The following is a 12,790-nucleotide window of genomic DNA, read 5'->3' on the forward strand; positions in this document are numbered from 1 at the left end:
TTCTCCGTGACTCTAGAGGACCTGGAATGAACTACATTTCTAACAGTATCTTTCTATCTTTAGTCTAGTTAGTATGGAGTGACATTTACCATAATTGTTTTCATTCTTACTGATCTGTAGACAATATTGTTAATAAGATCAAAATGCGTTAGCTTACAACACTTGTAATGCGACCTAATATCCCCAAAATGATATGTCATTCAGTGGTCGTGAAAGTCTCTGTTTTAAGACATGATATCCTTTGATGAAAAAACAAACAGTCAATCCAATAATCGGATTTGGGATTGATGCTACACAGCCAGTGGAAATTGACAAAGAAGAAAAGATTAGATACAATCAGTGTATCCTCTACTTAAATATCACTTCAAGAACCTTGAAGTCATGGACTAACATTGAACATTGTTACGTCTTTGTGAACTTCTGTAGCAGCAATAAGCCAGGGCGTTGTCCATTCCATTTCCCTTGCAGCATTTAAAGGGTCAGTCAGGATGTTGAGGCATCCTCTACCTTAAACCTCATGTTAATGCACGCAATGCTCTGCAAATCACAAATCCATATTTCATTTCCTTTGTTCATGACTGCTGTTGGATATAATTTATAAATTTGTTGTAGTATTCTGGATCCTTGTAGTTGTCTGAAATTTCAGGCAGATTAATAAATAATGGTTAAGGTACTGGTCTTCTGACACCAACTTGGCAGGTTCAATCCTGGCTCAGTCCGGTGGTATTTGAGAGTGCTCACATATGTCAGACCTTGATTTTTCAAAGTGTCGGATCCCTTTAATTTTTTTCTCTCTGATTAGTGTTATATGGAGGATAGTTGCCTAGTTGTACTTCGTCTTAAAACAATAATCACTTCCACCTCATATCAGTAGATTTACTGGTACACAAAAGAACTCCTGTGGGACAAAATTCCAGCACCTCCGCGTCTCTGAAAACTGTCAGAAGTAGCTAGTGAGATGTAAAATCAATAACGTTATTATTATTATTATTATTATTATTATTATTATTATTATTAAAGATAAAAATATATCGGGCGAGTTGGCCGTGCGGTTAGGGGCGTGCAGCTGTGAGCTTGCATCCGGGAGATAGTGGGTTTGAATTCCAAGGCAGCAGCCCTGGAGATGGTTTTCCGTGGTTTCCCATTTTCACACCAGGCAAATGCTGGGATGTACCTTCATTAAGGCCACGGCCGCTTCCTTCCAACTCCTAGCCCTTTCCTATTCCATTGTCACCATAACCCTTTCAGACCCGAAAGAAAACTGGCAGTGTGAATTTTTGTTTGTTCGTCAAAAACTGACTAAAATGCTCTTAAATACATATATTTTTAGTTTATTCTACAAAATAAAAATTAACCTCTGAAAAAAGCACCCGCACAATTACAAAAAAGAAAAATGACCTCAATGCATGTGAATATACATATGTACATGATCAAATGTTCTATTTTTCAGTGGGGAATAATTTAAAACAATTAAATCTTTGTTCAAACACAAGTAAACATTACATTTTCTAGACTGAGGACGAGTTTTGCTTTTACTGCCCTTTTGGCGGCAGCACCTTGTCGTCAGACCTGAAAGAAAACTGGAGGTGTGAATTTTTGTTTGTATTTCAAAAACTTACTAAAATGCTCTCAAATACATGTTTTTACAGTTTATTTTACAAAATAAGGAACTGTCGGCTGAAAAACAGAACCCACACAATTGTGCGTGTCAGGATTTAATTCACTACTTACAAAGATAAAAAATAAAAAATCAACTCAGTACATGTGAATGTACACATGTACATGATCAAATGTTCTATTTTACAGTGTGGAACGATTTTAAACAATTAAAATCTTATACATTACATTTCTCACGTAGGATACGAGTTCTGCTTTCACAGTCCTTTTGGTGGCAGCACCCAGCACTCCCACATGCATTGCCTGTAGGGAAACCTAGCCCGCACAATTGTGCGTATCAACATTCAAAACCTCATGGTATTACGTACGATGTTGTAAGTTCACAATTTATGTTTGCTAAACAATTTACACACTTCATTGATTATATTTTGATATTCAATAAAGCTTCCAGATTAATATGAATGCGATAAATAAATACTTACTTTAGGCATTACTGCTTCCCACCATCTTGCCGATAAACTGTATTTTTAAACTCTGCTTCCTGCCCCCTAGTGGTCAAGCACTAAATAAAAACAGCTGAAATACATGCTGCGTGTCCCGCACAAGCACTGCAGTCTAGTCTAGCGCCAAGAAAACGTCAAATAAGCTCAGACATAAATCAAATACGAACCTGCACAATTGTGCGTACACGGTCTGAAAGGGATAAGACCTATCTGTGTCGATGTTGCGTAAAGCCACTAGCAAGAAAAAAAGGGAGTTACTCTGAGACAAGGTTGTTAGGCGTATAACATGTTGAAATAGAAAGATCTTCGAGTTATTGTACTCCCATTTTATTTCTTGGTATGTTATGTAGTATTGAATAATTGTGGTTTTATTTTAAGCTGTATTGATAAACTACTAATCATCTGTTTGATGAATGTTTTGGACACCTTGCAGGATAATCGTGGCACTGAGTCATCAGATCCATGTGTTTTCATTCCCTTCACCATGTCAGAGGTTGTTCACGATCGAAACTCGGGAGAATACTCTGGGATTGTGTGAAGTGAGTCCTATTGTAACTGCAGAGCGTCATTTGCTTGCATTTCCTGGTCACAAGTTGGGCAGTGTGCAGCTTGTGGTAAGTCCTTTAAAGTCATTATTTAATCCTTTTTTAAAAGCTCTTTGCAAAACTGTAAATATAGGAATCGACAATTCAGTGACTGAAGGTGAAATAGAAAAAAACAGAGATAAATGTGAAAGCGTAAGAGGACAAAGACACTCTCCACATTTTCACACACTTCTTTTTGATGCAGTTATAAAAGCACTGCTAAAACTTATAGCTTTGTAAGGTTTTTTTTTTTTTTTGTGGACTTATGATTTAAATTGAGGTCAACAGCTCTATGCCTGACAAGGTGTCAAACACTAATTTTTTTTTACAGGCTTGTTAGTGATGTGTTAACTGAATCAACACTGTAAAGTATGGCTTCCTTCTTAACATGTTGACTGCCAGTTCCTCAGCGGGTGATTTAAACCTCCAGCCCAGTCTTTGTAAATCCCCTCATCTCTGTTGTGCACTATTTTACATTAAATGTTACTCTACGAAATCTGGTCGCTGAGCCTTTCGAGAATCAGCCTAATTTTGTATAGCCTATCAGGATTTCCCTCATAATGACTACTGTCATTAAAGTGCAAAAATGACAATATGTTTTCGAACCGGGTTCATGCCATGGTTTTCGAAAAATATCGACGAGCCGAAAATAGTGTCTTCTGTCCAGTACATTTTCAGATCTGGTTTTTTAATTATTCCGGTTACAAAAATTAGTCATAAAAACTTTTTCATCTCATTCACGTCGACCGATTTCCACGCTTGAAAAATAGAATAGGCCTATTTAGTGAATGGACGCTGTATTGCACTAATAACTTGTTCCACGTAAAGGTTTGTCTGTTAGCATACATATTCAAGGAAATCGTCATTTACAAATAAATTGACGAAAGACACAATTTCATTGCTATTTTTTATGTCAACATTTAATCCTAGCCGGCCAGTGAACTTGATTGCAGGCTGGCAATAAGACGGATCCGTATCGGTTATTCAAATGTGCTGAATTTCACTTTGCCTTGGGTCTGGTATGTCATCATCGGAATTGCTTTCGCTATCACTGAAATCAGAGATGAGTTCATCACCAGAATCATCATTCAGTAGTATGTCTTCAATTTCTTCACTTCGTATACTGTGTTTGTAACTCGTCATGTTATTGCGAAACAGTTACTCGCTTCACTACACACCCTCACAAGAACACCACGACTGGCTTAGGTCCGTGTTTACTTGAAGAAGAAAGAAAACATTGGAATGTACCCTCTGTTCAGGTAGTCGGAGTGAGGGACTGTTCATTTATATGCCATCTATGGTTTTCAACACAAACTACGACTTCGTACAAATTTAGCGCTAAATTCAAAACATTTACATTGTGCAACCTTAAACTCCTTAACTCGGATACGGTTTCGCACATAGCCTGCTCTTAAACGCCTTAAGGCGTCTATGGGAGTGAATGTATTAACAGACTATTCCGCTTTGAGGTTGGGAAAGCACATTGTTGTTAAACTGCTACCTAACGTCTAGTGTACATATTTTGTATTATTAGTTGCTAATGGAAAACATTTTCCTCTGGAGAATGATGTAAGGTTTGCCTCCTGTGGCTGTGGTCATGATATTAATAGTCACATAAAACCACAAACTTGATTGAAAGTTTGCCTCTGATTAGGATATTTGAGCTACACTTTACAAAGTGGTCATCGTCAAAGTTCATAAAATGATCAAAGTAGATGGTTAACTCGCATCATCATCATCATCAGGGTTTGGAAGTTTATGCAAATATGGGAGTATTACTAATCTTAAACATCTTAAGTACCAAAAAGTGATTGGTGATAATACAGCAGACATATTAAATCGTGCAAAATGACAGAGCTACAGTACGTTAAATCTTTCAATATGTATTCACATTAAATCGCTTTACTACCACTACCTTCACCTCAGCCGCTTTACTGAAGAGAATTGTTCCATCAGTGCTGAAAATCTCTTCACCAAACTCTTTCACACATTTTCTTAATTTTACATCTTCACTACACTTCACTTTAGGCATGATAGGGCCCACTGTAGTACTAGAAGTGTGAACAATCTGCTGAAATTCGTTGGCGGTGAATGGGGAAGAGGGCTGTAACTGGACCCGTCAAAGATGAACTGGGCTAGAGAAAAATGGAATTTCCTTGTTTGCTAATTGCTTCTGAGCTAAATATATCTAAGCCTACTGAAGTGGCATCCTCCTCAATGAGATGGTCTCTACAGCAACTCTTTCTCAAAATTAGGTCTTCTACACCTGCAACATGTTTCTTGTTAAAAACAATGCCTCAATTTAAGCAAAAATGCTCAAAATGTAACCAAATATGACCTTATATCATTAAAATGTGCAAAGTATGACCGAAACAATGAAAATAGCCAAAGTATGCATTTGTAAGCAACATAAAACAAAGATTTAAACAGGGTCAGGGACTCGTCATTCATACTTATTTTTCAGATTTCTGGTAAAGTAAGCTTGGGAAAGAAATATGACTTTTCCTTAACATCCAAACCTTAATCATTCATCATCATCATCATCAGTTCCCATTTTCTAGCAAAAGCTAGGTAGGGACAAATATGGTTACCCTCCATTTTTTTCTATCATTCCACCCCTCCCCATCCATTGCTGTGTTCCAATTCAGCTTCCACTGTCTTGTGCTGTTATCGACTAAGTCCACCCATCTCAGTCTTGGTTGTCCCTGGACTCTCTTCCCTCTTATTTGCTTTCCCTTAGTCTGTTTTGGCATTCGTGTATCACTCATCATTTTAACAGAAAAATGATGTTAACTTACACCATGAGCATAAAATGAAGAATTACCGTAATCATTGCACTGATCGCAAAACTTCACTTGATCTAAGTAAAAAATTAACCCCTTTGTTGTGATAAACCATTCAGAGCAATCAGATGTGTAACCACTCCTGAGAAACACTTGCCGAATCACCGTGGTACATAAATATGATCATCGAGAATAGTCACTTAAGGTATGCGTTAAGATCCCGTAATGTACCTGAGACATCTGCCAGGTTCAGCTTTTCTACCATAATGTCAGCAGTTTGGTTCACTACACAGCAGGAAACTCTCATCCATTCAGTGTCCATGTGAATGTTCACCAAATTTCTGCCTTATCACCATTATTCTGTATTCTCTGCATGGACATGGTCAACAAGGATTTACAGATGCCATATCCCTGGACCTTGTTGTACACTGACGATGTGATGATATCTGAGTCAAGGCCTACACATGAACGATTAGTTCAGGTGTGGAAAGACTGCCTTGATAAATATGGGTTGCATCTGAACATTAAAAAGATATAATACATTGCTCGAGCAAGTGGCTGTGAGGTTTGGGTTGCATAGCTGTCGGTTTGCATTTGGGAGATAGTAAGTTTGAACCCCACTGTCAGCAGACCTGAAGACTGTTTTCAGTGGTTTCCCATTTTCACCCAGGCAAATGCTAGGACTGTACCTTAATTAAGGCCACGGTCACTTCCTTCCCACTCCTAGTCCTCTCCTATCCCATCTCTACAAGACCTACCTGTGTCGGTACGACTTAAAGCAGATAATATGAAATGCGTTTCATTTTGGTCTGTATTGATGATTTATCACTATCAACAAGGATGGGAAGGTCCACCTATTCATTACCGTTTATAATATGTTAATATTATTTATTACATCGGGACTAGTTTTGACCCTTGTATTGGGCCATCTTCAGCCTTAATTATAAATGGAAAAGAACATTAAATGTAACTTGAAAACACCAGCACCTAATATAACACTATTGGCATGACTTGAAACCATTGATGAAATATGTTGTGGTTATATGAGTCCATTAAAATTGAACTCCAACAATAATGCAAAATAAAAGCTACACCAAATGGACATCATAATAATGTACTGTTTTATATTATGACTACAATTTCCTCAAAAGAAAAAGTAACACAAAAGTGTTGGACATATGTGCAAGAGACATCAGTTTTAATGGACTCATGTGTAATGTGGATATCTCTTTGGCAAACATCTGTAAATTTTGGCTTTCATGGTCTTATTTCCCATCCTTGAATTCTCCTGTTCTTAGATGAGCCAGAAACATTACATTCATTCATGTAATATGAATCTTTATGTTGAATTCTGTAAGTGCATGTATAATTTCAAGCCAGTGTGACAAGTATAGTACCGTACCTAGACTGAATAGTCAGTGTAATAGCCTTTGGTTCAGAGGTCCCTGGGTTTGATTCCCCGCCAGATTGGGGATTTTACCTTTGTCTGGTTAATTCCTCTGGCTTGGGGACTGGTTGTTTGTGATTTTCTTAATGCACGTGTTCATTTATATACAACACATCACTCTACTAACCACCACAGGGGCACATAACAGTGAATACATTGCTCCACATAGGGGTGGCATCAGGAGGGGCATCCGACTGTAAAACTTGGCTTAAACTACATCTAGTGCTGACCCTAAGCAAATGAGAAAAGGCCAGGTAGTAGAAAAAGAAGTAGGATCCTTGGAAATTTGGGTGTAATTTTTTTTTTTTAATTGGTATGTTACTTCTTATTCCATTTACTCCTGAGTTTTACAATGATACTATTAATAATCAAATATCACTCTGGAATTCAGGATTTGGCCAATACTGAGGCTGGGATCTCAAGTGCTCCTGTGACCATTAATGCCCACCAAGGTGAACTGGCTTGCTTAGCTGTGAACCAGCAGGGCACTTTGGTGGCTACAGCATCAAACAAAGGCACTCTTATTCGGGTGTGGGATACTTTGCGACGTTCGTTATCTGCAGAACTACGTAGAGGTTGTGATCCTGCTACTCTCTATTGGTAAGTTATAAATTAATATTCTATGAATATTCATGTTTTGTTATTTTTTGACATTATAAAGAGACAGTTATGGAAGAGACTTCTAATTAATAATTTCCCTTCCTAACATGCGTATGCTTTAGTAGTGCAAAATAGTATTTTTGAGAGGTAGCATTTGCAGAGTAGGAGGCCGATTCCAATTTTTTACTTTTACTATTTACCTGAGCATCACCGCTGCTGCTGTACCCTTGTCCTTTCTATAGGTCTCAACCCATTCAAATCACAAATTTAAAAAAAAAAATTTTTGCTAGGGGCTTTACGTCGCACCGACACAGATAGGTCTTATGGCGATGATAGGATAGGCAAGGCCTAGGAGTTGGAAGGAAGCGGCCATGGCCTTAATTTAGGTACAGCCCCAGCATTTGCCTGGTGTGAAAATACCACGAAAAACCATCTTCAGGGCTGTCGATAGTGGGATTCGAACCTACTATCTCCTGGATGCAAGCTCACAGCCGCGTGTCTGTACGCGCACGGCCAACTCGCCCGGTTAAATCACAATAAATGGCCACATTGTTGACTGTGGAATCAGATTTAATTTGACCGCCAATAGTTTGAACAAACCTGTCACACAAAAACATGCATAAAATACTATCATCATCCAGGTATTCTGCCTAATGTCAGGTCTTGTCATGGGATAAACCTCTTCCTTTTTGCCTGTCCATAGCCAAGTTTTTCATGTCTGAATAATTCTTTCCTTTAATTTTGTCCAGCATTTGATATCTTTTCTTTCCTCGTCTTCTTTCTCAAATTTTAGATTCTTGCCATTGAAAGTTATGACTTACCCATACTTCATACCTTGAATGACTGCTGGCTGTGGTACAAATGTTTCATTTGATATAATTTCAAAAAGGAGCAGATCCGTGTACTCTAAAATCATCGCAAGTTTGGGCAGTGGGCGGAATCTAATTTTGTCGTATGTATTTCTGAAACCTTGCTGTTAACTATGAAATTGATATATATCAGGATTATTGTCTTTATTTTCCAATTTCCAACCAGTATGGTTCTTTAGATCGTATTCCCGAAAGAAACGTAAAATTTGCATTGGGTTATTGAAACAAGACAACTGGCATGCTTACCCTATTCATTGTCAATGTCTTCAGTCTCTGAGCTATTCTCGCGTGCATCATTCTGGTCACCATCCCATACTGCATCATCCTGACTTCCGTCCAACTTATTTGCAATGCCCGTCTTCAAGAAACAGTTCACAATAACGTCTGTCGACACCATAAACCATGCCTGAATAACCCAGTTACACACGAGTTCAAGTGATGGCCTCTTTATTTTGCCTGCTGGCATCAGCTCATGCTCCCCTCCTGCCATCGATTCAGCGTACAATTTACGTATATTGTCATTGAAGGGCTTGTTGACAGAAACATCTAAGGGATGTAGACACTGTGTGAGTCCACCAGAAATTATGAGATCAGTTTCATTTCCTGAAGACGTTTCTTCGTGTCTTCCACCAAGTGTCTGCGGAAACTGTCCCACACTAGCATTGCTGGGTGTCGAACCACTCTTACGTACCAATTGACTCATTCAGGATTCCATTGTCCAACTTTAAGTACAGAAGATGAATACTTAACAACCTATGTTACTCAGCTAGTTAGCAGTATTTGTGTTACCATATTAGAAATATCAGTAATTTTTTTAAATAACCATTTGAGTGGAAGATCTTTCTTAGCAGTGAAGATAATTTTAGTCTTATCCTAATGCTTCTACATCACGCCATTCCTTACAGTACCAGGGTCTTGTTTTATTGAAAGAAGAGTTTCTTCTATTCTTTCTTTCTCTTTTTTCCCAGTGCTTGTTGTTAATACTCTTCCAGATATGTAACTTAAGATTTGTCATTCATTACATTGTCAGTGTTCCCTGTCATTGGTTCTTTTATGTATTGACATGTGTACTGTTGTGCTGATTTTATATTTGTGTACATATTTTCATCTTATTCATTCTAAATGTACAACATGGATTATAAGTTGCATTTGTTCTTTGCAGTATAAACTTTAGCAGGGATTCTGAATTCCTGTGCTGCTCCAGTGATAAAGGAACTATCCACATATTCGCATTAAAGGATACACACTTAAATCGCAGATCAACGTAAGTACATTGTCTACATCTAGTAATAATTATTTACAGTGGCGTATGCTGGGATAAAGACGTGGGCTACCACTAGTCTTAGATTACCCCTTTTCGATGGTTGGTTTATTGAACGTCAGGCCTTCAGCATTTTGAGCTGTAGCCAATAGCCAATGGAGAAGCCTGTTGTGTTCTGAAGGCTGCTTCACAAACTACTGTCCTGGCCTCTGCTACTGCCAATGCTCAACCCCTGATCAGTGGAGATGGTAGCCTAAGGTTTAGAAAATTAAAGTTTGGCTTTGTGGCAAAATGGATACAGTGCTTGCCTTTGTTCTGATGGCCCCGGATCAATTTTTAGAATCAACCCCCTCATACTGTTAATTCCCCTGGCTTGGGGACTGGGTGTTTATGACATCTTCACCATTCATTTTATTATTATTAGGACACCACCAGGCCTATACAGATACCATGCACCATTATTATTATTATTATTATTATTATTATTATTATTATTATTATTATAGTCCGACTCGTTGGCTGAATGGATAGCATACTGGCCTTCGGTTCAAAGGGTCCCGGGTTCGATTCCCGGCCAGGTCAGTGATTTTAACCTTCATTTGTTAATTCCAATGGCCTGGGGGCTGGGTGTTTGTGCTGTCCCCAACATCCATGCAATTCACACACCACACCTAACACTATCCTCCACCACAATTACACGTGGTTACCTACACATGACAGATGCACCCACCCTCGTCGGAGGGTCTGCCTTACAAGGGCTGCACTCGGCTAGAAATAGCCACACAAAATCATTATTATTATTATTATTATTATTATTATTATTATTATTATTATTATTATTATTATTAAATTAAAATGTTCAATTTTACAGCGGTCGTCTGGCCCCGCGGTGTAGGGGGCAATGCGTTCGCCTGTTACCCGGCGGCCCCGGGTTCGATTCCCGGCCGGGTCAGGGTTTTTTAATTGTAAGTGATTAATATCCCTGGCCTGGGGACTGGGTATTTGTGTCATCATTAATGTTCCTTTCCTCGCATTCAACACTTTACACTACCGCTATTTCCAAATACACGCAGGTTCACAACATATGGTGCAAAGTAGAGGGAAAAGATCTTCTTAGGTCGATGCCCCAAATAAATAACACTAAAAAATATAGTGGTCATATCCATCGTTCACTGGTTAATTCGCTTCCTTGGGAGATCAATGGTGGTGTCCAACCCATGATCACGGGTTCGATTCCAACCAACAGAAGAGAACACTAAACCTGAAATATTTCATTCCATTTTAGCAGATCTACCTATAAAAGAAAATTATATTACTCCTATATCATCGTCTCCTATATCAACTGAAGTGAAATACCAACACTCTGTTATCTATATGATTGTCAGAAGTATGGGGTGAGGAAGTATATACGATGAGTAACGCATGATTGATAGCAGTGGGGAGAGGGATGAGAATCTGGGCTGTGATATCAATCTTCGATGCCTTGCTCTCAGAAATACGTGCGACGTTTCTTCTCACTGCTTTCAAGTTTCATAAATGGAACAATGTGTCAGATGCTTACATTATAATGTGCTTTAGACTTCCATCGTTCTCAATTGAGGAGTTTGATGGAGTAAGGGTGTAAGTCGGAAAAGTGCATTCCTGGTAAATGTGAGTTTAATGTTTCAATGTGTATTATCTTATTACAAACAAAAAATGACCCCTTAACTTGTAATGGTGAGGTAGAAAATACTTTTACAACTGTTGCTTACAACTGATGATAATAATTTAATTTATGATACATGTGCCAAAATACGAGGAACGGTTTACTCCCTTTTTCCATCAAACTGAGAAAGTCATAACAAATAATGCAATGTTAGTTGGAATTTTGCTTTTAATTTTTAACTAAACTACCATCTGAACTAGAAATTACTTAAGAATAATAAAAGTTATCATATACATAATACATCATATCACATAATATATCACACTAAAAAATTTACACAGGTTTTTCCCCACAACACATCAGTTTATTCCTCTTTTTTTATTTTCACTCCAGGTCATGTACCTCAGAGTCCTCAGAATCAGTTGCTTCGTTAGTCTTCACACTATCCAAAAGTTCTTCATACCAGGCTTTCACTGTATTAGGAGGAAAGCACAAAAGGTCCTGAATGTCTTTCAGCTTTGCTGCTGCTATAGCTGGTTTCTTGAATGGTCCAAGGAAAGATATGTCTCTAGGCAGAATGTTTGATTTCTTTAGGAATACGAAAGGAATGAAAACCTTGAAATATGTTTTTGATGCACTTATTGTACCATCTATACCAAATTGCATTCTTACATCTGACTGGAGTTGAAAGGGATATTTCCCCTTTGGCTTTGGATAAAAGAAGTCCATTAAATTTGTCTTCCAGTCCTTAATAATCTCACTTCCATTACAGACTTGGAATGGTTGAGGCTTCTCCCTGCACTGTTGAAAAGCTTGTACATACTCTTCTTTTGAATGGATATTTTTCATTTTCTTTAACTTCTTATCACACTGACTGTAAGAGTGGCCACGCACTGGGAAAATGTATTCTATTGTAATACTTTTTGTCTTTGCTAGCCAAGTGCAGAAGGCAGCCATAACAAAATTTTTGTTTTGTCCTCCTGCTGCATCAGAAAAGAGAATTATTTTCTTAACATTTGGTGACTCTTGAAGCTTCTTGACAGAGCTCGATAGCTGCAGTCGCTTAAGTGCGGCCAGTATCCAGTATTCGGGAGATAGTAGGTTCGAACCCCACTGTCAGCAGCCCTGAAAATGGTTTTCCATGGTTTCCCATTTTCACACCAGGCAAATGCTGGGGCTGTACCTTAACACATTGAATGCCATGCGACCCCATATGGGTACGTGAGAGTAGTCAAGTTTTTGAACTTCACGTCCCCATATGGGGTCGTACGTTCGCTCTAATTCGAGGACGGTGCGAACCCATTTGGGTACGCAGTAAGTATGTGTTTCGAAGATGTATAAAGTCTCTTCCTGCCATCTGCTGGTCGTCTATTTATGTACGTGCATAGTCCACCTTCCATTCCTCAATTCCTGTTTTGGCACGACCCCATATGGATACAAAAAGAGTGCTTTGTAGGGTGACAAAGTGATTGTCTATTCCG

General features: G+C 38.4%; 1 protein-coding gene across 2 annotated transcripts in view; it reads left to right on the forward strand.

Moving 5' to 3' along the window:
* Nucleotides 1-12,790, forward strand: part of LOC136865949 (WD repeat domain phosphoinositide-interacting protein 4) — a 91,152-nt gene that overhangs the window by 20,848 nt on the left and 57,514 nt on the right. For both annotated transcript variants that reach the window (XR_011017902.1, XM_067142513.2), the window contains exons 4-6: nucleotides 2,554-2,734; nucleotides 7,326-7,534; nucleotides 9,566-9,667. Coding sequence is in view for 1 of the 2 variants with exons in the window: in XM_067142513.2 (XP_066998614.1) it covers nucleotides 2,554-2,734; nucleotides 7,326-7,534; nucleotides 9,566-9,667 (492 nt within the window). In the remaining variant the exon portion in view is untranslated. The remainder of the gene's footprint in view (nucleotides 1-2,553; nucleotides 2,735-7,325; nucleotides 7,535-9,565; nucleotides 9,668-12,790) is intronic.

Source organism: Anabrus simplex, chromosome 3 (genome assembly GCF_040414725.1).
Source record: "Anabrus simplex isolate iqAnaSimp1 chromosome 3, ASM4041472v1, whole genome shotgun sequence".
NCBI classification, from domain to species: Eukaryota; Metazoa; Arthropoda; class Insecta; order Orthoptera; family Tettigoniidae; genus Anabrus; species Anabrus simplex.